The following is a 25,712-nucleotide window of genomic DNA, read 5'->3' as shown; positions in this document are numbered from 1 at the left end:
CATGTACTGAATATCCCGGGGTCAGAGGGTCGTGTACTGAGTATCCTGGGGTCAGAGGGTCATGTACTGAATATCCCGGGGTCAGAGGGTCGTGTACTGAGTATCCTGGGGTCAGAGGGTCATGTACTGAGTATCCTGGGGTCAGAGGGTCGTGTACTGAGTATCCTGGGGTCAGAGGGTCATGTACTGAGTATCCTGGGGTCAGAGGGTCGTGTACTGAATATCCTGGGGTCAGAGGGTCATGTACTGAATATCCCGGGGTAAGAGGGTCGTGTACTGAGTATCCTGGGGTCAGAGGGTCATGTACTGAATATCCCGGGGTCAGAGGGTCGTGTACTGAGTATCCTGGGGTCAGAGGGTCGTGTACTGAGTATCCTGGTGCGCAGTACGTGATGCACTGGGAGCACCGCAGGAGTCGGGGGTCAGGGCCAGCAGCCAGAAAAGGGCTGCCGCCGCCCATACCGTGCTGCCATTTTTCTGTTGTTGTTTAAGGTGGTGGGATCCTGGCTCCTGATTCAGGATTGGCCCAGTGGAGACCCCCGCCACCCCCAAAAAAAGGGCAACAAGGAAGGGTGGCCCCATAACAAGGAGATTGCCGCCTTAGAGCAAAATTCTTATTTTTCAATGCAGGCCTTCCCTGAAGCAGCCATTTGAAGCTCAGGAACTCCAGCTGCATTATGGGAAGGTCTCCTAATTTGCATAGAAGTCGGGGGGTGATAGTGAGTTTAGCAGATAGGGTGTGCGCTGCCTCTCAGTGTGTTACTCACTAATCAGCTGCACAGACAAGTGCCGAGTGCATTGGGTGCCTAGTAGGCCTCAGGCCTTGGCTCCCAATAAAACTGTCATGCTGTGACTCAGTGGGTAGTGCTCTTGTCTCTAAGTCAGAAGGTTGTGGGTTCAAGTCCCACTCCCGAGACAAAATCTAGGCTGATACTTCAGTGTAGTAATTGAGGGAGTGCTGCACTGTCGGGGGTCTCTGGTGTGGGCCTTGAACCTTCTGACTGAGAGGTGAGAGTGCTACCCACTGAACCACAGCTTATGGTAATGGTTAAACGCAACAAGATGCTCAGGTGATTTATTCAGTCAGGTCACTAATCAGTGTCTGGGCGCCCGGTGGGAGTTCTCATTGCCACCTCTCTGTTTCGTTCCAGCTATCCTGGTGCTTTACTTCACTAATGCACTCCTCCTGTCCGAGAGCAAGGCCACGTCCCTCTACCATGTCTTCGTCTTCCTTTCCACATTCTTCACCATCCTGGGAGCATTCCTCTCGGACTTCTGCTTTGGTCGATACAGGTAGGAGGCAACCAATGTTTGAAGGTGAACTCAACAGCAATCCGCCCGAAACCAAAAGTGGTCTTTCACTGTCGCTCATAGAAGATTAAGGGGTGATCTGATTGAGGTGTTTAAGATGATTAAAGGAATTGATAGGGTAGATAGAGAGAAACTATTTCCTCTGGTGGGGGAGTCCAGATCAAGGGGACATAACGTTAAAATTAGAGCCAGGCCGTTCAGGGGTGAAATCAGGAAACAGTTCTTCACAGGGAGTGGAAATCTGGAACTCTCTCCCCCAAAAAGCTGTTGAGGCTGGGGGTCAATTGAAAATTTCAAAACTGAGATTGATAGATTTTTGTTTGACAAGGTATTTAGGGTTATGGAACCAAGGCTGGTAGATGGAGTTAAGATACAGATCAGCCATGATCTAATTGAATGGTGGAATAGGCTTGTGGGGCTGAATGGCCTCCTCCTGTCCCTGTGTTCCTATGTTCTTACTTGAAGTGTGGCACTGTACATGACTTGGGGGGCAGGGGGCACAAAGTCTGGAACCTGAGGCCTCGATGCCTCGGGACGGGTGCCGTTACAGCAGCTCTGGCTCTTGTCTGGGTTGGAATACCCAACACATGTTACCGGCTGGTTGGCCAATCAGGATATGGTGAGACACCACAGAGGTGTTTGATCCAATCATCCAGCCGTTATCTCGTGCTCTACTTCACCGGTGGGACATTGCCGGCTGGCCCTGGCGATTTAACTCCAGCAAGTATTAGGGGTGTGGACAACAGATACATGCAATCCTCACCGCCCAGCTGGTGAGCTGGCATTGCACCTATGACCTGGAGCTCCCTGCCTCTGGAGCCATGCACCTCAAAGCTGATACTTGTGTGTTGTTTTGGGTGTCCCTTCATTGGACGGGCATTAAAGCCATAGAGAGTGTACAGTGTAGATTCACCAGGATGATACAGGGGATGAGGAGAGACTTGAGACACTGGGACTATTTTAGAGAAGCTGGGATTGTTCTCCTTAAGCTAGAGAAGGTTAAGGGGAGATTTAATAGAGATGTTCGAAATCATGAAGAGTAGATAGGGAGAAACTGTTTCCAGTGGCCAAAGGGTTGGTAACCAGAGGACACAGATTTAAGATAATTGGCAAAAGAATCAGGGGGGAGATGAGGAGAATTTTTTTTACACAGTGAGTTGTGATGATCTGGAATGCACAGTCTGAAAGGGTGATGGAAGCAGATTCAATAGTAACTTTCAAAAGGGAATTGGATAAATACTTGTAAAGGAAAAAATTGCAGGACTTTGGGGAAAGAGCAGGGGAATGGGACTAATTGGATAGCTCTTTCAAAGAGCCAGCACAGGCACTGGAATGATCTCCTCCAATGCCGTAAGATTCTACGGTTCTACTCGTATCGCAGTGCCAACTGGCTCTGGGTTGGATAAATGGAGTCTCGGTCAGGTAAATAACGATGGACAATCCCCAGACACTGTTCAAAAGCAAAATACTGTGGATGCTGGAAATCAGAAATAAAAGCAGAAACTCAGCAAGTGAGGTAGCATCTGTGGAGAAAGAAACAGAGTTCATGTTTCAGATCAAAGACCCTTCGTCAGGCCTTTTACCCCAGACATTGTTATTGAGTTGATTGCATGACAGCGACTCCAACCACTGTCTTCTCAATCTTGAATTACAGGACTATCCTCATGCTTTCCATACTGTACCTGGTTGGTAACATTTTTGTGTCAGTGACTGCTATTCCGGGACAAATGGGGCGATATGGGTGAGTACAGAGACTTTTCTTCAGCGTGCCTGGGTGGGAGACACTGAGGCCGATCAGTAATGTGGCTGGGCTCCCACACACTGACCAGCAGGAAACCTTCATTTCATTTCGACGTTCAATTTTTTTGCGGCCCTCGCTGGGGTCGATTTTCACCGCCCTCACCTGGCATTAACGGGGCAGTAACGGCCTCAAAAGGGGGCCGGCTCCATTTTAAAAGGGACCCACCTCTGGGTGTCCAAAGAGCCCACCTGTTTCAGGGGAAAGGCCCCTTTTAAGATGGAATTCGGCGTCCTATGATGTAAATAGGTCGGAACCGGTTGGAGCCTGCACCGTGCTCACTCCGACTAGTTCCGAGGGCGGTAGAGCCAAAGAGGCCCGGCCAAAGGCAAATGTCGAATTATTTTTGTGGTCCCTGGAGGAGCAGGAGTTGCGAGCAGCGTTGGGAGGCTTGTTTAGCGTCCTGCAGTCCGCCTGGAGAATTTAAATGAGGCCGGAGCCTCAAAGTGATGGGCGCGCTCCGTCGATGGTCGTCTAAAAGTCAAAATAAATCGACCCCCCCTTGAAACTAACTTAGGGGTTCCAAAGGCTCGTGGGCGATCTCCTGACATTAGTTGGTCCAGAGCGTAGTGGAGGGCGGAGGAAATTGTGCTGGGACCAGGATACATCGGCCCCCGGCATAGGCTTCGAGTCTCTGTTGGGGCCCGCGGTGTCTGAAGGGGCGGGGCCAGGGTATGGGGATGTAATTGGCAATTTCCTTGGCCCCAGCCTCTCTAACGCTGAGCAACCTGAATGCGGGATGAACCTGGCCTGTTGTTTGCTTCAGCAGCGGAAGCTTGACCCACACGAGGGACCAAAAACCCTGGCAGCAGTAATCACCATGGCCCCCTTGTAAAGAGGGCCAATCGGGGCTGGCAAACATCTGGTGGAAATGGCAGCCAAGAGAGTGGCTGGCCAGTTCCATTTTTCCTGCTCCACTCCCCCCTCTCCGGTTGGGCACCCGCCATTGTTATTTACGTGAGGTGACTACCCCTGACCCTGGATACATCGGTGGTGCGGGCCCCCGTAATTTCAGGGCCAGGGTCTCTGGAGCGTCCCTGGTGGGACTCTCCAACAGTCTATGGAGAGTCTCTGCAGTGTCCCTAGAAAGTCTCTGAACAGTGTCTGGAGGATCTGCAAAGAGTCTCTAGAAGGGGCTATAGAGATTTCTTGAAGGTCTCTTGAGGGGCTATAGAGATTTCTAGATGGTCGCTGCAGAAACCGTTAAGGACTCTTGGGGAACTTTCAAGAAACCTAGAGGGTCTTTGCCTTGGGTGATCCCAACTCTGAAATTCTGCCCCCTCTTTAGAAAAAGCAACTGACCCTCGACCGATTGCTTTCCACAACAACCAAGATTGGCAACTGACCATCTGGGAGATCATGGGTACAAGTCCATATCCCACAGTCCATGATGTAGTCCTGTGTGGCACTGACGAGGGCTGATTTTAATCCTACCGTCCCGGCGGGAATAGTACGGTCAGGGGGTTAAGATGGCGGGTTGGGGGGTTAGGGTTAGGGTTAGGGTTAGGGTTAGGCGGGGGGGGTTAAGATTACTGGGGTGGAGGGGGGGGGGTTGGTCCATGATTCCATCTCCCACCATTTTAAGCAACCTCAGAACGGGCACGGCAGGGCCACACGTCCCAGGCAGGCGGGGGCTTACTTTACATGGGAAAGTCGCGCCCGATGATGTCATTGGCGTCGCACTCCCATTTTAACTTAAAATGGCAGGAGGCGCTCATGGGGCCAAAGACGACAGCCCGCCCTGGTGGGGGACAGCAGAATGGCCCGGAGAGGCCTTGGTGCGTATTTAAATTAGGCTGCATATAGTGACACCACAAGTCCCGGCCAGAATGGAGATGATTGGATAATTTCCCCCGTCAATCATGCCTGGAGACCCCACTGCTGTAAGTGACTGGGATTGATTTTTCACACATTATTTGTATTATGTAACTATCCTCCACCCACTGCAGTTTGCTGGAGAAATAATCCTGCTGTAATCGGGAGACTCGGTTTAAATAGACTCTGTTTGCTGTAAAATAGACTCTGTTTGCTTTAAGTCCCGCCCCGCCTCCATCTCATTGGCTGACACAGTGGTGCCAATGCTCACTCAGTTTAAATTTAACTTTTATACGGAGTCCTGGGGCCTCCCCGTCCAGGCCTTGCCTCTCCCTCTCAGCACCTTAATTCCAACCTCCTCCCTCCCCAGCGCTAACTTCATGCCAGGGGGACCATTCCCTTGTGCCCCCGGTGATCTCGGGGCTCCCGATCCGATTCCTGCTTTTGCCCGCTGCCCCTGACGTCACTCCCGCTGGTTTCGGGCAGAGGACAGTGCTGTTTTATAGAAATGAGGTTTGGAAGTTAAAAATGTCCCGGGCCTCAGGCTGAACTCTCCCCTGGGGGTGGGGGTGGGAATTTCTCTATCGCCCTACCCGTTCCCGCCAGGAGTTAAAATTGACCCCACACACCACCCATCAAGTTTACCGGCTCCTACGCCTACACTCAGAGTAGACACTGACTGGACTCTCTTTCTGTTTGTGCCAGGATGGGTGCCTATATGGGACTGTTCCTCGTTACTGTGGGATGCGGTGGGATCCGATCCAGCATGTCACCCTTTGGTGCTGATCAGATTGTTGCGAAAGAGGTGAGGACACATTGACTTTGTGTTATCGAGAGCTCAGAATAGCATAGGTGCATTTAAGGGGAAGCTAGATAAACACATGAGGGAGAAAGGAATAGAAGGATCTGCTGATAGGGTGAGATGAAGTAGGGAGGGAGGAGGCTTGAGTGGGCCATGAACGCTGGCATTGACCAGTTGATGCTGAATGGCCTGTTTCTTTGCCGTAACTTCTATGTAATTCTATGTAGTAAACCCTGTACTGTACGAAACCTCCAATAATGTGTTAAGATCACAGCATTGTTAAAAAAGGAAAGGCCTACGTTTATACAGCAGCTCATCACATCTCCGAGAAACACCGCAATGTGCTTCACCTTTGAAGTAAGAAGTAGTCGCTATGTAGGCAGACACAGCAGCCAATTGGTCCACAGCAACGCTGATTCACTGATTCCCTTCAAGTGAGTGGTGGACCTGTTTCTGGGGTAGAGATCACATCGTACTAAAGATAGGCACTGTATAATACTAAATCAGGGCCAGCGTCATCTCCTGGACTAGATTTGATCACCCAAAGGGGTCGGAGAGGAATGTTCCAGATATTATTCACCTAATTAGCCTCGGTTTTTATCTAGCTTTTCCCCTCTTCTAGGAGATCCCATGGCTTTTGGGTGAGATGGGGTGGGGAGTGTAAATGTTGTGATGCACAAAGTGCCGCCGTTGTGTGGGACAGGCTGGATGAACAAGAGGGTCTTTTCCTGTCCGTCATCGTCTGTATGTTCGTAAGATCCCACAAGCAATAATCAGATCAATCTTTGGTTGAGGGGCGAATGTTGGCCGAGATATCTGGAGAACCCTCTGCTCTTCTTCAAATAGTATCACGGGATCCGTAACAATCACCTGAACAGGTGAAGCCTTTTGGGACATCCCAAGGACACGGAAGGTGCTAACGTTGTACTGTTGTTTAAAAAGGGAGAAAGGGATAGACCAAGTAATTAGAGGCCAGTCAGCCTAACCTCGGTGGTGGCCAAATTATTGGAAACAATTCTGAGGGACAGTATTAATCATCATTTAGAAAGGCACGGATTAATCAAGGACAGTCAGTGTGGATTTGTTAAGGGAAGGCTGTGTCTGACTAACTTGAATGAATTTTTTGAGGAAGTAACAAGGAGGGTCGATGAGGGTAGCGTATTTGATGTAGTGTACATGGATTTTAGCAAGGCTTTTGACAAGGTCTCACATGGAAGACTAGTCAGGAAAGTAAAAGCCCATGGGATCCAAGGGAAAGTGGCTAGTTGGATCCAAAATTGGCTCAGTGGCAGGAAGCAAAGGGTAATGGTCGACAAGCATTTTTGTGATTGGAAGGCTGTTTCCAGTGGGGTTCCGCAGGGCTCAGTACTCGGTCCCTTGCTTTTTGTGTATATATCAATGATTTAGACTTAAATGTATGGGGCATGATTAAGAAGTTTGCAGATGGTACAAAAATTGGCCGTGTGGTTGATAGTGAGGAGGAAAGCTGTAGACTGCAGGAAGATATCAATGGACTGGTCAGGTGGGCAGAAAAGTGGCAAATGGAATTCAATCCGGAGAAGTGTGAGGTAATGCATTTGGGGAGGGCAAACAAGGCAAGGGAATACACAATAAATGGTGGGATACTGAGAGGTGTAAAGGAACAGAGGGACCTTGGAGTGCATATCCACAGATCCCTGAAGGGAGCAGGACAGGTAGATAAGGTGGTTAAGAAGGCATACAGGATACTTTTCTTTATTAGCCGAGGCATAGAGCAGGGAGGTTATGCTGGAACTGTATAAAACACTGGTTAGGCCACAGCTTGATTACTGCGTACAGTTCTGGTCAGCACATTACAGGAAAGATGTGATGCACTAGAGAGGGTACAGAGGAGATTTACGAGGATGTTGCCAGGACTGGAGAATTTTAGCTATGAGGAAAGATTGGATAGGCTGGGGTTGTTTTCTTAGGAACAGAGGAGGCTGAGGGGAGATTTAATTGAGGGGCCTGGATACAGTGGATAGGAAGGACCTATTTCCCTTAATAGAGAGGTCAATAACCAAGGGGCATAGATTTAAAGTAATTGGTAGAAGGATTAGAGGGGAGCTGAGGAGAAATTTTTTCACTCAGAGAGTGGTGGGGGTTTGGAACTCATTGCTTGTAAGGGTGGCAGAGGCAGAAACTCTCATCGTATTTGGTTATACACTTGAAGTGCCGTAACCTACAAGGCTATGGGCCAAGATCTGGAAAGTGGGATTAAGCTGGATAGCTCTTTCTCGGCCAGCACAGACATGATGGGCCAAATGGCCTCCTTCTTCACCGTAAATTTCTATGATTCTACACATGTAAATTCTGTATTTTGTTACTGCAGCATAATAGACGCGATGACTAAATGCAAAGCCTCCTGAGGGAGGGTTTCTATAAAGACCAGTACTGATTCTCAAGTCCAATTAATATCATCACCCTGAATGAGGTGGTTTCTCACACACTTGGACCAGATTACTTTCTGGATATAACCTGTTGAAACAGGTGAATTGGATTAATGAGTAGCTGAAGAAGAGATCATTGTATCTTATAAGGGAAAAGAGGATGAGTATATGAAATAGAGGAAGACGCAGGGCTATAGGTGAAACTAGGGCAGTGGATTAGTTTTGGATTGCTCTAGCACAGAGCTGGTATAGACACAATGGGATGGAAATTAGTATGCATTTTTGGGCGTATGCATGTGGGTGCGGAGCAGAGCAATTTAGCATTGGGGCGTCTTGCACCCAATCTGCACAGGCGTTGGTCCCGCTGCTAAATTTGTGAGGCCCATTTTTTAAGGCATCCTCCTGATTCCACAGCAGTGCCGAAGACAGTTGCCGACCCTCCCCTCTCCTGAACGCCTTCCCCTCCCAATCACCTCCCTCCTCCCGATCACCTCCTCCTCCTCCCGATCGCCTCCTGCCCCTTCCCGATCACCTCCCCCTCAATCGCCTCCCCCTCCTGATCTCCCCGCTCCCGATCACTTCCCCCAATCGCGTCCCCTCTTCCGATCTTCTTCCCGCTCCTGATCTTCTCCCCTCTCCCGATTGTCTTCCCCCCCATCGCCTCCCCCTCCCGATCTTCTCCCCTTTCCCCATCATCTCCCCTCCAATGGCCTCTTCCCCCCCGATTGCATCCCCAGCAATTGCCTCCCCCTCCCGATTTTCTCCCCTCTCCCGATCTTCTCCCCTCTCCCGATCTTCTCCCCCCATTGCCTCTGCCCTCCCAATCTTCTCCCCTCTCCCGATTGTCTCCCCCTCCCATTGCCTCCCCTCTCCCGATTGTCTCCCCCTCCCATTGCCTCCCCCTCCCAATCTTCTCCCCGCTCTCAACCTTCCCCTCCCGATTGTCTCCCCTCCAATTGCCTCTTCCCCCCGGTTGCCTCTCCCCCCAATTGCCCCCTCCATCCTGAACACCTCCACCCTCCCAGGAATGTTCCCTAGGTCCAGTTCGTGCCCTAAGGCTGGTGCTGTATAATTCCTACCCTAATGAGTTAATGTTCTCCTGTGCTGTAAACACCCACCACCTGCATTAAAACAGCACAGGGAGAAATTCAGCAATCGTATGAGGCCATTGCTGACTGGAAAATCTAGCCCAATATGGGAATGTATATCCCACCTGTGCGCTGCGTTTTATTGAAGTACTGAGTGGGCCCAACATTTTTAAGTTGGCTCACCTCCTGACCCCTGAAAGCTCAAGCCAGGAATCTGATGGAATATTCACCACTTGTCGGGATGGTGCAGTCCCAACAACAGTCAAGAAGCTCGACACCATCCAGGACAGAGCAGATCACTGCATCGGTGCCCCTGACACTGGATTAATTTTCCACTCCCTCCACCACCAGCACACCGTGGCTGCAGTGTGTATTATCTACAAGACGCACTGCAGCAACTCACCAAGGCTTGTTCGACAGGCCCTCCCAAACCACCGACCTCCACCACTTAGAAGGACGAGCAGCAATAACGTGGGAAACACCATCACCTCCAAACTCCCCTCCTAGTCACACACCATCCCGACTTGGACATATATCGGCCGTTCCTTCATCGTCGCTGGGTCAAAATCCTGGAACTCCCGACCTAACAGCACTGTGGGAGAACCGTCACCACACGGACTGCGGGGGTTCAAGTAGAAGGCCCACCACCACCTTCTCAAGGGTGACCAAGGATGGGCAATAAATTACTTGCCAATGTTGCCCACATCCCGAGAATGAATAAAACAAAAATATGGAGTGATAGAGCCAAGAAAAGGAGAATGACGGATGGGGTCTCCTGTAAGACAGCCAGAAAATGAGCATCCTAACCTGCTTCATCCCCATCGGACAGATTACATTGCAGCATCCAACAGGACAACATAACCCACCCCTTTCTTAACTTAATTAATGCGCTATCAAGTACATTCAATATAACCAGAAAATTCACAAGAAAAGTTCATCGATCATCCTCCAGCCATACATTAACTTTTCCAGCAATATTTATCTAGCATGGCTTAAGGTTGCTTTAATAGAGGTATTGGGGGTAATTTTAACCCCAAAGAACGGGTGGGTTGGGGGCGGGTGCGAGGTGAAAATTAAAGTTTTTTGAAGTGGGACCGCAACCCGGCTCCATCGTGCCGACTTCCGGCTTTAACCGCGCACATCCGAAATCCGGAAGTTCCGTCCCCACTTAATGCCGGTGGGCGGAGTGTTAAAGGGGCAATGTACCTCATTGCGATACTTGCCTTTAATTGAGTTGCTATCGCAGAATGCGACGCACTCACTTGACTTCCGGTTCCTCACGTGGTCTCCCGGCTCCGAGATAAAACCGTGCCTTGTATTTTTGAAATGAGGAACGCCCCCTCGAGCCAGGGTCCATGTCACCTGGTGGTCATGACGACCCGTGGAAAACGTGCTCCCATTGGCCACATCAGTGCTGCTGGGTTAGCACTAATTGACAGTAAATTGGTAGACAGATTCGCAGGGATCACCTGGGCAGCTGTAGGGTCCATCCCCTGAGTGCTTGGTTTTTAGCATGCAGGTTAACAGGTTGACATAAATTCCTGTCTGTGCTGTCTGAATGAAGTCATTATCCTGTCACCAGAGTGGGCAAAGCTGCAGAGGGAGGAAATCAACCTCACTGGTGAAGGGAACATAAATATCAAACTGGTTGAGATTTAAAAACAATTTGTTCTTCGGATTGGATACTGGATAAATACTTGAAGGGGAGAAATTTGCAGGGCAATGGGGAAAGAGCAGGGGAGTGGGATTAATTGGATAGCTTTCAAAGAGCCGGCTCAGGCACGATGGGCCAAATGGCCTCCTTTCATGCTATAAGATTCTATGATTCCAGGATGTAAGTGATACTGGCAAGGCTGGATTTATTGCCCAACTCATGACATCTGGTTTGCTAGTCCAGTACCATAACCACTATGATACTATAGAGCAGCAATGTAGACAAAGCTTTACTCTGTATCTAACCCGTGCTGTACCTGCCCTGGGAGTGATTGATGGGACAGTGTAGAGGGAGTTTTACTCTGTATCTAACCCGTGCTGTACCTGCCCTGGGAGTGTTTGGTGGGACAGCGTAGAGGGAGCTTTACTCTGTATCTAACCCATGCTGTACCTGCCCTGGGAGTGTTTGATGGGACAGTGTAGAGGGAGCTTTACTCTGTATCTAACCCGTGCTGTACCTGCCCTGGGAGTGATTGATGGGACAGTGTAGAGGGAGCTTTACTCTGTATCTAACCCGTGCTGTACCTGCCCTGGGAGTGTTTGGTGGGACAGCGTAGAGGGAGCTTTACTCTGTATCTAACCCGTGCTGTACCTGCCCTGGGAGTGTTTGATGGGACAATGTAGAGGGAGCTTTACTCTGTATCTAACCTGTGGTTTGGAGGAAATTCACCACAGAAACAAAGCTAGAAGTTAGAAGTGCAAACCGGGAAATGTTGGTGTGAGGAATGAGGCAAACTGGCCGATTGTGTTTTGTCACTAACTGGGTTTGTTTATTACTTGCAGGAGAAACGGTATCGGATGTACTTTTCATTTTTCTATTTTTCGATGAATTTGGCAGCTTTATTTGCAGGGATCGTCATACCGATTCTGAGAGGTAAGGGAGCTCAACGAGTGAGCGGCTAGGGCTGGTGAGGTGGTGGTAGAGCAGGTTGGCAGTCTGTGCTGAGCCGATGTAAAGCTGCTTCACAATGTCGCACATGGCGAGTTCTGCAGTCAACGCTGTTGGGGGCAGGTGCCAGGTAGAGAGGGAGAACAGATCTAGGCCAGTCCAATGCAACTTCCTGTATCCTGTTCTGGGGTGGCATTGGCAGATGCCTGGAGTCCTTTCAGACTCACGATGGTGCATGGAGCAGGAAGAACTCCAGAGAAGGTTCAGTGATTCCCCGGTGAGGTCAGTCTCCATTACACACGAGAAACACATTGGGTGAAGTGCCCATCCTGGTCTCTGATTCCAAACCGCCAGAAGACACTGGGAAAGAGTGACCATTGCACACTCATTCGCACTTTACAATAGTGTACTCGTTGTATCCACCTGGGAGGGGAAAGGCTGAGTGAAACCTGCTGTGATACAAACCACATCCCACCCGGATCTGAGTCGGGCTGAGCTACTGAGGTAAAGAGGGAAAGCACATAACTATATAAACGTTTGAGGACAAAGAAAAACAACCCGAGAGGGTTCAGACTTTTGACCCCGTGTTTGCCAGTGACATACAGTGATATCTGAGCTGTCCCCAGTGTCGTTCAGTGATATCTGATCTTTCCCCAGTGTCGTTCAGTGATATCTGCTCTTTCCCCAGTATCATTCAGTGATATCTGAGCTGTCCCCAGTGTCGTCCAGTGATATCTGATTTTTCCCCAGTGTCGTTCAGTGATATCTGCTCTTTCCCCAGTGTCGTTCAGTAATACCTGCTCTTTCCCCAGTGCTGTTCAGTGATATCGGATCTTCCCCAGTGTCGTTCAGTGATATCTGATCTGTCCCCAGTGTCATCCAGTGATATCTGATCTTTCCCCAGTGACATACAGTGATATCTGATCTGTCCCCAGTGTCATCCAGTGATATCCGGTCTGTCCCCAGTGTCATCCAGTGATATCTGATCTGTCTCCAGTGTCATCCAGTGATATTTGATCTGTCTCCAGTGTCGTTCAGTGATATCTGATCTTTCCCCAGTGTCGTCCAGTGATATCTAATCTGTCCCTTGAGTCTGCCAGTGATATGCAGTGGCTGGTAGTGAGCTTGAGGTCAAGGGTCCTGCTGGGTGGGACTCGCTCTGTAAATCCCGGATCTGGTACAAGTTGCCAGTTTTCAATTCTTTCTGTCATTTTCTCATTTTGTGATTTCCATGCAGAATATTGCTTGTTGCAATGTCTGACACGTGTGTACCACTGTTTGGCTTATTTGCACTACTATTTGACCTATGTGCACTACTGCCTGACTAGAGTGCACTACTGTCTAACCTATGTGCACCACTGTTTATACAGTGCACACTACTATCTGATCAATGTGCACAACTGTCTAACACATGTGCAGTGCTGCCTGATCTATTTTCACTACTATATGACCTATGTGCACAACTGTCTGATATATGTGCACTACTGTCTGACATATGTGCACTACTGCTTGACCAACGTGCACTGCTATCTGACAGGTGTGCTTATTGCAATGTCTGACCAATGTGTATTACTCTCTGGCAAGTGTACTGTCTGATCAGGATGTGGTACTACTCACCAGCTTACACTACTGTCTGACCATCGTGTCCTACTGTCTGACTAGTACGCACCAATGTCTGACAGATGCACACTACTGTCTATGTGTATACTAGAGAGTGTGGTGAAAGTGATGGTGGTTACTGTTGTAATTAACCACTCTCTGTCTCTGTTCACAGAGGATGTCCAGTGTTTCGATTCAGATTGCTACTCCCTGGCATTTGGAGTCCCTTCGCTAACCATGTTACTGGCTTTAGGTAAATTTCACTTCTGTCTGAACCTGTGTAGGGTCCTCAGTGGACACAGTGCTGAACATGGATAGCAGGTGGGTCAGAACCTGTCAGTGTTTTGGTGTAGACCGTTCATCAGAACTGGAAATTGGAGGATAAACTGAGATGATCTCTGGTATTATTCCTGCTTCCCTTTAAAGTAGTTTGCAAGTCATTCTGCCCTTTAACTTCCTTTGGTGATTGGACTTTGTTGTCTCTTCTTCCCTACCTCTTCCTCTTTTTTCTCTTCCACCCTAAAAGTGGCTTCTTATCTTTCAGTTTTCAGTCCTAACAAAGAGCTACACTGAAATATTAACTTGATGTTGACTGACCTGCTGTGTATCTCTAGCGTTTTCTGTTATAATTTCAGATTTCCCTTTTAGTGTCCGCCCATCGATCATGTTCTGCCCCTGGGGCAGGTCCTAACACAAGTCTCACACGCGAGGTTCTGGAGACACTCACTAGGGAAGAGTAGCTGAGGCAGTTTCCCATTGCCTTCCTCATAGTTTTTATCTTTGGAGTATCTTCTCCAAGGTGGGCTGCAACCAAGGCTATAGAGCCTCACCTACCCTTTACAGTGAGGGGTGGGGGCACCTACATCCATCAGGCCCGAGTACCCGTGCTGGACGCCAACCCAGAATTGAGAGCCAGCGCTCCAGTCTCCGCTCGCCGAGCCTGTCTCAGGTGGGGCCCAATCCCAACCCTTCTGACTCCGAGGTGGGAGGGCTATCACTAAACTCACTCCTCCCTATCGTGTAAGCTTCCCATTTCTATTATCTCTTCGAGCGAAGTCTGGAAACCTGTCAGGGTTAGAGGGTGAATTCTGAGAGCAGTCTCCGAGTATCCCTTATGAATGTCGGCCAACTGGAGTCCCAATACAGCCGGACACTGGGATCTAGCAGCCACAGTTAGCCATTAATTACACGGCTGTTTTGGTCAACTCTGTGCTGAGACCCAGCGAAACCGATCACCGTCTTTGAATTAATGGATCAAAATCCACACAAGTCCTTTCTGTTGCCTGATTACTGTGTGTACACTGTCTTCTCATAGGAATGCATCCCACTTACCAAAGTCCAGAGAGCTTCGGTGCAGGTTAAGAGACAAGGCCTAGGGACGCTCCCATCCTCCCCTCCCCCAAGTGTATGCAGGGGTCCTGCTGGCATTTAACCACTAAAACCCACGTAGCACCGTTAGAGAGCCATTAAAAAAATGTGTTCTTAGGATGTAGGCAATGCTGGCAAGGCAGCATTTCTTGCCCATCCCTAGTTGTCCTGGGGGTAGCATTTGTCTGTACAACTGAGTGGCTTGTTAGTTCAGTTCAAAGTTAAGAGCATTAAGAGTCAATCATATAGTATGGACGAGAGATGGGCTGCAGCTTCCATTTGGGTTTTCGTTGTTATTCCTCCCTGCCACTAGCCCACAAATAGGCTGTTTTATTCAATTTAATTCCATAACTTACCCTGGTGAGGTTTGAACTCACATTCTCCAGGTTGCCAGTCTCCGAACCACTACACCACCGCAGTAGTAATTTAATCACATGGGTTTCCACCCAACCTTTTCATTGGCTGTGTCCTAGTAACAAAATGATAATTTTGGCCCCTCGCCCTCCCATGTATCGATTAGCCATGGAAGCCTGCTGATTGGCTGGTTGACTAATATGACAATAGTAACTCAGGGGGAGATTTTGACTTTGTGCGATAGTGTAAAGCAGGCTGTCGATTCTATACCAGGCAATTCACACTAAGGCACAAAGGCAAAATCCATCCCATAGCATTAAAAAAAAGAAAATGGCCACTGAACCAGGAAGGGAGGGATTGGAAGGGATGACCAATAGCTTGGTTTGAGATGAATTTCCAAAAAGTTTTTGAAGGTAAACAGAGTGTTGGGGAAATGGACAAGTGAGAGTTTATTGAAGGTGGAGAATTGCAGATGAGCGAGGAGAGCATTGCAGTAATCAAGTCTGGAAGTGACAAAGGCACGCGAGAGGGATGGAGATGGACAATGTTGCAGAGGTGGAAAGATTGGATGTGGGGTTTTAAGTCTAGCCCAGGGTTGAAACCAGGCACCAAGGTTATGAATGGCCTGGTTCAGCCTGAGACAGATCAAATGTAAAGCTACTATTAAGAAAACAGTACTGGCTGGTCCGTGACAGCAGCGGAATCCACCGTCTCTACAGATGGCTGCTGGTTCATGTACACTGCAGGCACTTGACTGAGGGGGAAATAGGGTAAAGAGTGAGGGGAAATAGGGTAAAGAGTGAGGGGAAATAGGGTAAAGAGTGAGGAGAAATAGGATAGAGAGTGAGGGGAAATAGGATAGAGAGTGAGGGGAAATAGGGTAAAGAATGAGGGGAAATAGGGTAAGGAGTGAGGGGGAATGAGGGTAAAGAGTGAGGGGAAAAAGGATAGAGAGTGAGGGGGCAATAGGGTAAAGAGTGAGGGGGAATGAGGGTAAAGAGTGAGGGGGAGTGAGGGTAAAGAGTGAGGGGCAATAGGGTAAAGAGTGAGGGGGCAATAGGGTAAAGAGTGAGGGGAAATAGGGTAAAGAGTGAGGGGAAATAGGATAAAGAGTGAGGGGAAATAGGGTAAAGAGTGAGGGGAAATAGGATAGAGAGTGAGGGGAAATAGGATAAAGAGTGAGGGGAAATAGGGTAAAGAGTGAGGGGAAATAGGATAAAGAGTGAGGGGAAATAGGGTAAAGAGTGAGGGGAAATAGGATAAAGAGTGAGGGGAAATAGGGTAAAGAGTGAGGGGAAATAGGATAGAGAGTGAGGGGGCAATAGGGTAAAGAGTGAGGGGGCAATAGGGTAAAGAGTGAGGGGGCAATAGGGTAAAGAGTGAGGGGGAATGAGGGTAAAGAGTGAGGGGGAATAGGGTAAAGAGTGAGGGGAAATAGGGTAAAGAGTGAGGGGAAATAGGGTAAAGAGTGAGGGGAAATAGGGTAAAGAGTGAGGAAAAAATACAGACTTGTGTAATTGGCCTGAGTGACTGAGTGGTGATGAACTCTCCCTGCCTGAGGTAACCTGCCGTGTTTTTCAGTGATCTTTGGACTGGGCACCTCCAGGTACAAGATTTACCCGCCTACTGGGAACCTATTCTGCAAAGTGTTCTGCGCTACAGGGGTAAGTGACAGTCCGTGTGGTGAGTCATAGCTTCCCGACATCAGTGGGCTGTAAAGGCCAATGGAAGAGGGTGCGAATTTTCCAGTTTTAAAGAAAGGTCAATGAATTATTGATACATTTCATAAAATCAAAACCTTCTGTGGGGACTGGATGCTGCAGTGGGTTTGATACTGGCCTTCCATCCCTGGGATCTGGGCTTAATACCAGCCTAAATTGATAGGACGAAAGTCTCCTCTGGCTATAAGGGTCCTAACTGATGTGAGTGTTGGTGGTCTCCACACAGATCCTAGTGGGCGCGGGCTCCCTGGTTTGGCACTACATTGGCAACTTAAACATTCACTCCCTCCACCATTGGCGCACCGTGGCTGCAGTGTGTACTATCTACAGGATGCACTGCAGCAACTCACCAAGGCTTGTACGACAACACCTCTCCAACCTGTGACCGCCACCATCTAGAAGGACAAAGGGAGTAGGTGCATGGGAACTCCATCACCTCCAGGTTCCTCTCCAAGTCACACACCATCCCCACTTGGACATATATCGCCATTCCTTCATTGTCGCTGGGTTAGAATGCTGGAGTGGCAGACATTTAAAGAAATATTTCAGAATTCTCAATGAATATACATTCCATTGAGAAATAAAAACTCCACGGGAAAAGTGATCTACCCGTGGCTAACTAAAGAAGTTAAGGATTGTACCAGTTTAAAAGAGGCTTATAATGTTGCAAAGAATTGTAATAAGCCTGAGGATTGGGAGAGGTTTAGAAACTAGCAAAGGATGACCAGAAAATTGATAAAAAGGGAGAAAATAGAATATGAGAGTAAACGAGCAAGAAATATAAAAACAGATTGTAAGAACTTCTACAAGTGTGTAAAAAGGAAGAGAGTAGCAAAAGTAAACGTGGGTCCCTTAGAGGCTGAGACAGGAGAAATTATAATGGGGAATCAGGAAATGGCAGAGATGTTAAACAAATATTTTGTATCTGTCCTCACAGTAGAAGACACAAAAAGCATACCAGAAATAATGAGGAACCAAGGGGCAAATGTGAGTGAGGAACTTAAAACGATTAATATCAGTAGAGAAAAAGAACTTGAGAAGTAAATGGGACTAAAAGCCAACAAATCCCCTGGACCTGATGGCCTACATCCTAGGGTTCTAAAAGAGGTGGCTGCAGAGATAGTGGATGCATTGATTGTGATCTTCCAAAATTCCCTAGATTCTAGAATGGTTCCAGTGGATTGAAAGGTAGCAAATGTAACGCTGCTATTCAAGAAGGGAGGGAGAGAGAAAACAGGGAACTACAGGCCAATTAGCCTGACATCAGTCGTCAGGAAAATGCTGGAATCCATTATTAAGGAAGTGGTAACAGGGCACTTAGAAAATCATAATATGATTAGGCAGAGTCAACAAGGTTTTATGAAAGGGAAATTGTGTTTAACAAATTTATTAGAGTTCTTTGAGGATGTAACTAGCAGGGTAGATAAAGGGGAACCAGTGGATGTCGTATATTTGGATTTCCAAAAGGCATTCAATAAGGTGCCACATAAAAAGTTGCTATGCAAGATAAGGTCTCATGGGATTGGGGGTAATATATAGAATGGATAGAGGATTGGTTAATGGACAAAAAACAGAGAGTAGGGATGAACGGATCATTTTCAGGTTGGCAGGCTGTAACTAGTGGGGTACCGTGAGGATCAGTGCTTGGGCCTCAATTTACAATCGATATTAATGACTGAGATGAACGGAACGAGTGTAATGTATCCAAGTTTGCTGATGATACAATATTAAGTGGGAAAGTAAGCTGTGAGGAGGACACAGAATCTGCAAAGGGATATAGACAGGTTTAGTGAGTGGGCAAGAAGGTGGCAGATGGAGCATAATGTGGGGAATTGTGAGGTTATTCACTTTGGTAGGAAGAATAGAAAAACAGGATATTTTTTAAATGGTGAGAAACTATTAAATGTTGGTGTTCATAGAGACTTGGGTGTCCTGGTACAAGAAAGTTAGCATGCAGGTACAGCAAGCATTTAGGAAGGCAAATGGCATGGTGGCCTTTATTGAAAGGGGGTTGGAGCACAAGAGTAAGGAAGTCTTGCTACAACTGTACAGGGCTTTGGTGAGACCACACCTGGAATACTGTGCACAGTTTTGGTCTCCTTATCTAAGGAAGGATATACTTGCCTTAGAGGGGGTGCAACAAAGGTTCACTCGATTGATTCCTGAGATGAGAGGGTTGTCCTATGAGGAGATATTGATTAAAATGTGCCTATAATCTCTGGAGTTTAGAAGAATGAGAGGTGATCTCATTGAAACATATAAGATTCTGAGGGGGCTTGACAGGGTAGATGCTGAGAGGTTGTTTCCCCTGGCTGGAGAGTCTAGAACTAGGGGGCATAGTCTCAGGATAAGGGGTCGGCCATTTAAGTTAGAGTTAAGGAGCAATTTCTTCACTCAGAGGGCTGTGAATCTTTGGAATTCTCTACCCCAGAGGGCTGTGGATGCTGAGTCGTTGAATACATTCAAGGCTGAGATAAATAGATTTTTGGGGTCTAGGGGAATCAAGGAATATGGGGATTGGGCGAGAAAGTGGAGTTGAGGTTGAAGATCAGCCATGAACTTATTGGATGGTGGAGCAGGCTTGAGGGGCTGTATGGCCTACTCCTGCTCCTATTTCTTATGTTCTTAACTCCCTACCTAACAGCACTGTGAGAGAACCTTCACCAAACGGATTACAGCGGTTCAAGAAGGCCCACAACCACCTACTCAAGGGCAACTAGATATGGGCAATAAATGCTTGCCTTGCCAGCAATGCCCACATCCCAAGAATGAATAAAAAAATACCTCACTCAGAGAAGCTATAGTGGGGAAGGTTTCTTGTATGTGTCATGTGTAACCAAATTATAAACCTGTTTACAAAAGAGTTTTATAATTTCAAGGTAAACACAAAGCACAGAGGAAATGCTCCCCTAGGATTGCATGTGTGGGTGATGAAAATTATCATATAGATAAAGTAGGAGGCACTGTTCTGAGGATGGGACTGAGGCATATTGATGGGACAGTGTAGAGGGAGCTTTACTCTGTATCTAACCCGTGCTGTACCTGCCCTGGGAGTGTTTGATGGGACAGTGTAGAGGGAGCTTTACTCTGTATCTAACCCGTGCTGTACCTGCCCTGGGAGTGTTTGATGGGACAGTGTAGAGGGAGCTTTACTCTGTATCTAACCCGTGCTGTACCTGCCCTGGGACTGTTTGATGGGACAGTGTAGAGGGAGCTTTACTCTGTATCTAACCCGTGCTGTACCTGCCCTGGGACTGTTTGATGGGACAGTGTAGAGGGAGCTTTACTCTGTATCTAACCCGTGCTGTATCTGCCCTGGGAGTGTTTGATGGGACAGTGTAGAGGGAGCTTTACTCTGTATCTAACCTGTGCTGTACCTGCCCTGGGAGTGTTTGATGGGACCATGTAGAGGGAGCTTTACTCTGTATCTAACCCGTGCTGTACCTGCCCTGGGAGTGTTTGATGGGTCACTGTAGAGGGAGCTTTACTTTGTATCTACAAAATTTGACATGGAGCCACATAAGGAGATATTAGGACAGGTGGCTTGGTCAAAGAGGTAGGTTTTAAGGAGCGTCTTAAAGGAGGAGAGAGACGTAGAAAGGTGGAGAGGTTTAGGGAAAGAATTCCAGAGCTTAGGGCCTAGGCAGCTGAAGGCACTCTCTTGGCCGCCCCCCCATCTTCCAAAACTCTGCTGTCCGTATCCTAATTCACAGCAATCCGGTTCACCCATCACCCCTGTGCTCGTTGACCTACCTTGGCTACTGGTCTAGCAATGCTTCGATTTTAAAATTCCCATCTGTAAGCTCCTCCAGCCCTGCAACCCTCCAAGATGCGTACCCCGATTTTCTTTGCTCTCTAAACCTCGCCACCTCTCTACCTCTCTCTCCTGTAAGACGCTCCTTAAAACCTACCTCTTGGTCACCTGTCCTAATATCTCCTTATGTGGCTCGGTGTCAAATTTTGTTTGATAATCACTCCTGTGAAGCTTCTTGGGGCGTTTTACTATGTTAAAGGCGCTATATAAATGCAAGTTGTTGTTGAGGTATCTAGCCCCTAGGCGCATTAGCTGACCACGTTCCATTCCCACCACGACTGATGAGCACAAAAAACGTTTTGATAAGTACGGTGTGAACCATTCACGTTATATCACTGAATGGATGAGGTGACAAGCGCCTAGTCTGACAGCCAACAGGCTTGGGAATGAGTTACAGTCCGTGCTGTGTCCCACACGACTGAATGGATTAACGGTGTCCTGTTTGTGTTGGGCAGAGTGCCATCAAAAACAAGGTCAAGTGGTGCGTGAGTAAGAAGAAGGACACAGCAAAGGAACATTGGCTGGACTGGGCTGACCAGAAGTACGAGGTAGGCACCTCTCCGTAATGCCTGCTGCCACGTCAGTACCACACGCTGGATTGGATGGAATGAAAGGCCCTGAGATTCCTGGCTCCAAATAGGCAAATTGGATGATTTCTGCTGGGGGGTGGTGGGGTGGGGGTCGTGGGGGGTTGTGGCACCAATTTGGGTTGAAACACTGTTCTGCTAGGATTCTGCCCCATTTGCAGCGGCCCTTTAAATTCCGCTAGTCACCATGGTAACTCTTTGCCATTAACCAACCTTTGTTTCCCAGTTATTTTGTTAGTTTTCTGCCCTGATATCTCCCTCCGGACCCCACAAGGAAAGTTTAGGCCTCCCCTGACTCGCCCCTGCCTCCCGAAAGTGGGACCACTGTGAGACGGCCTGCAAAGTCACTACCGCCACTACCTGGTGTCACAGGCGGCCACAGGGCTGCACGATTTCTCTCCGCTTCACACTAACTTCCCAGCGGCAGCGCGATTGAAATGAGGTCTGGGGGTTAAGATAGCCCAGGCCTCATTTCTGGAGCAGCAGGAGTTAAAATCGGGCCAGTCTTTCTCCTCCATTGTTAAAGACAGCCTGCACTGGCATTACTGCAATACACATAGGAATTAGGAGTGTTCAGGAGCCCACTGTCGTCTATCTGTCCTATCCCAGAGTTTAAGAAGTATTTTACGATGCCTCTCACACCCCTCCATCAAATCTTTCTCCAGGTACTGAGCCGACTCCCTCTTTAAGATGTCAGCTGTGGCTCAGTGGTCGCACTCTTGCCTCTGAGTCTGAAGGTTGTGGGTTCAAGCCCCACTCCAGAACTTGGTTGACACTTTTGTGCAGTACTGAGGGAATGCTGCACTCTCAGAGGAACTGTTTCTTGGATGAGATGTTAAATGAAGACCCTGTCTGCCCTCTCAGGTGGACGTCAAAGATCCCACAGCACTATTTTGAAGAAGAGCAGGGGAGTTCTCCCCGGTGTTCTGGCCAACATTTATCCCTCAACCTACATCACTAAAACAGATTATCTGGTCATTATCACGTTGCTGTTTGTGGGATCTTGCTGTGCGCAAATTGGCTGCTGCGTTTCCCTGGTTCCCCCACCAGAATTAATAGTTTCTCCATATCTACCCTATCGAATCCTTTTAACTTTTTAAACACCTCAATCAGATCACCCCCTCAATCATTGTCTAGAGTCCCAATGGAGAGGCAGCCATTCGGGAAAGACAAAATAACTCCTGAGAGAGATGAGGACCCAACACTGGCTGGGTTTACACTGAAGAGTGGGTTCGTCGAGGTTTGGACCTCACTTATTTTCTCACACACCACTACTCGACTGAGGGAGTGAAAAGGTGACAGGAATCCAAACATCGGCCCCTCCTGCTGGTGAAACAGTCGCAGGAAGATGTGTAAAAGAGGCACCAGTAAACCCATAACATATAGAACGTTGTTCACACTGTCTTAAGAACGCGCCGTGGCCCCGCTCCGATTACCCGACAGAGGTCAGCTGGTAACATTGACTTCCAAGTCTTGTATTTGTTACTCTTCCTTCTCTGTGTTCCAGCGAGAGATCATCAATGATGCAAAGCGACTGTACAGCGTCTTGGCGTTATACCCGCTGCTGCCGATGTACTGGGCGCTCTATGAGCAGCAGGGGTCACGCTGGACCCTTCAGGCCCAGGAGATGGACAGGAACGTGGGATCCATCAGACTGAAACCCGACCAGCTGCAGGTACAGCCCTCCAACACAGATCATCCAGGGGGTGACAGGGCTCAGTCAGAGGGCTGGCTCAACTGATACCAGAAACAGGAAGGATGTTTACTCAATGCTCAGGATGGTGACAGTGTGCTGGGCCCTAATACTCAAGGGATCTTCTCGCTCACACTGGACACGCTCTGAGGGTATAGGTCGGACAGTGGCACATACATCAGCATTTACATGGATACAGGGGGAGGGACGAGGCAACGGGGAGAGTGGGGCAGTGGGATTAGTTTTAGATTGCTCTAAATCCCTGAACCCCACAATCACAGGGAGAGGGACATGAACCCCACAATGACAGGGTGAATAACATGAACCCCACAATGACAGGGAGAGGGACATGAACCCTACAATGACAGGGAGAGGGACATGAACCCCACAATGACAGGGTGAATAACATGAACCCCACAATGACAGGGAGAGGGACATGAACCCCACAATGACAGGGAGAGGGACATGAACCCTACAATGACAGGGAGAGGGACATGAACCCTACACTGACAGGGTGAATAACATGAAACCCACAATGACAGGGAGAGGGACATGAACCCCACAATGACAGGGAGAGGGACATGAACCCCATAATGACAGGGAGAGGGATATGAACCCCACAATGACAGGGAGAGGGACATGAACCCCATAATGACAGGGAGAGGGACATGAACCCCACAATGACAGGGAGAGGGACATGAACCCCATAATGACAGGGAGAGGGACATGAACCCCACAATGACAGGGAGAGGGATATGAACCCTACAATGACAGGGAGAGGGACATGAACCCCACAATGACAGGGAGAGGGACATGAACCCCACAATGACAGGGTGAATAACATGAACCCCACAATGACAGGGAGAGGGACATGAACCCTACAATGACAGGGAGAGGGACATGAACCCCACAATGACAGGGAGAGGGACATGAACCCTACAATGACAGGGAGAGGGACATGAACCCCATAATGACAGGGAGAGGGACATGAACCCCATAATGACAGGGAGAGGGATATGAAGCTCTCAGTCAGACGGAGAGGGACATGAACCCCATAATTATGAAGGACAGATCCAGACACCCCACAGTCAGCAGGGATATTATTCTAACTTGTGTCCTTGCCTTTACTAAAAAGATTCTAATCTGTTCCAGAGTCTGAATGTTTTATTCATCCTGATCCTGTTGCCGTTGTTTGAAGGGATCATCTATCCGCAGTTTGAGAAGAGAAACCTGCTGATTCAGTAAGAGCCGCCCGTCTGTGCTTTATCCCCTGCACCTCACCTCACCCAGCCCATCGAAATATCTCAGACCAATCTCCAGCCCTTGCATTCATATCAAGTATTCATATCATATCTCAGTCTCAATTGACACGAGGGCTCCAGGGTTCTTTTGGAATCTCAGTTGTTGTCAAGTGAACCTTAACATGGGGCCATGTGTTGTCAGTGGGCAATGGTGAGAATCCACCATTTATAATGGGTCCTGATGGTGAGACTCCCTCTTTAGCAGGGGTCCTGATGGTGAGGCTCCCTCTTTAACAGGGGTCCTGATGGTGAGACTCCCTCTTTAACAGGGGTCCTGATGGTGAGACTCCCTCTTTAACAGGGGTCCTGATGGTGAGACTCCCTCTTTAACAGGGGTCCTGATGGTGAGACTCCCTCTTTAACAGGGGTCCAGATGGTGAGACTCCCTCTTTAGCAGGGGTCCTGATGGTCACGGGAATTATCTGTAAACCACCCCAAACCCCTCGATTAGATTCGGACATGTAACTCACTCCCGGGTATCTGTTATTCTATATATAAACCCCCCCGAACCCCTCGATTAGATTCCAGCCTGTAACTCACTCCAGGGTATCTGTTATTCTATATATAAACCCCCCGAACCCCTCGATTAGATTCGGACATGTAACTCACTCCAGGGTATCTGTTATTCTATATATAAAACCCCCGAACCCCTCGATTAGATTCCAGTCTGTAACTCACTCCAGGGTATCTGTTATTCCATATATAAACCCCCCCGAACCCCTCGATTAGATTCCAGCCTGTAACTCACTCCAGGGTATCTGTTATTCTATATATAAACCCCCCGAACCCCTCGATTAGATTCCAGTCTGTAACTCACTCCCGGGTATCTGTTATTCTTTCTAAACCCCCCCGAACCCCTCGATTAGATTCCAGTCTGTAACTCACTCCAGGATATCTGTTATTCTATATATAAACCCCCCGAACCCCTCGATTAGATTCCAGTCTGTAACTCACTCCCGGGTATCTGTTATTCTATATATAAACCCCCCCGAACCCCTCGATTAGATTCCAGCCTGTAACTCACTCCAGGGTATCTGTTATTCTATATATAAACCCCCCGAACCCCTCGATTAGATTCCAGCCTGTAACTCACTCCAGGGTATCTGTTATTCTATATATAAACCCCCCGAACCCCTCGATTAGATTTCAGTCTGTAACTCACTCCCGGGTATCTGTTATTCTATAAATAAACCCCCCCGAACCCCTCGATTAGATTCCAGCCTGTAACTCACTCCAGGGTATCTGTTATTCTATATATAAACCCCCCGAACCCCTCGATTAGATTCCAGCCTGTAACTCACTCCAGGGTATCTGTTATTCTATATATAAACCCCCCGAACCCCTCGATTAGATTTCAGTCTGTAACTCACTCCCGGGTATCTGTTATTCTATAAATAAACCCCCCGAACCCCTCGATTAGATTCCAGTCTGTAACTCACTCCAGGGTATCT

At 48.4% G+C, this 25,712-nt stretch overlaps 1 protein-coding gene across 1 annotated transcript in view; it reads left to right on the top strand.

The window, feature by feature from the left end:
• The window catches only part of LOC137300082 (solute carrier family 15 member 2-like), a 163,410-nt gene that overhangs the window by 65,439 nt on the left and 72,259 nt on the right, over nt 1–25,712 (top strand). Inside the window, exons 5-13 of the mRNA XM_067969177.1 lie at nt 1,152–1,293; nt 2,966–3,052; nt 5,630–5,729; nt 11,719–11,809; nt 13,599–13,676; nt 16,727–16,809; nt 21,136–21,228; nt 22,775–22,942; nt 24,113–24,201. Coding sequence (XP_067825278.1) covers nt 1,152–1,293; nt 2,966–3,052; nt 5,630–5,729; nt 11,719–11,809; nt 13,599–13,676; nt 16,727–16,809; nt 21,136–21,228; nt 22,775–22,942; nt 24,113–24,201 — 931 coding nt within the window. The remainder of the gene's footprint in view (nt 1–1,151; nt 1,294–2,965; nt 3,053–5,629; nt 5,730–11,718; nt 11,810–13,598; nt 13,677–16,726; nt 16,810–21,135; nt 21,229–22,774; nt 22,943–24,112; nt 24,202–25,712) is intronic.

The sequence above is a fragment of the Heptranchias perlo genome, chromosome 30 (assembly GCF_035084215.1).
Source record: "Heptranchias perlo isolate sHepPer1 chromosome 30, sHepPer1.hap1, whole genome shotgun sequence".
Classification (NCBI taxonomy): domain Eukaryota; kingdom Metazoa; phylum Chordata; class Chondrichthyes; order Hexanchiformes; family Hexanchidae; genus Heptranchias; species Heptranchias perlo.
Note: the sequence above shows the minus strand (reverse complement) of the source record. Positions and strands in the feature narration are given on the sequence as shown.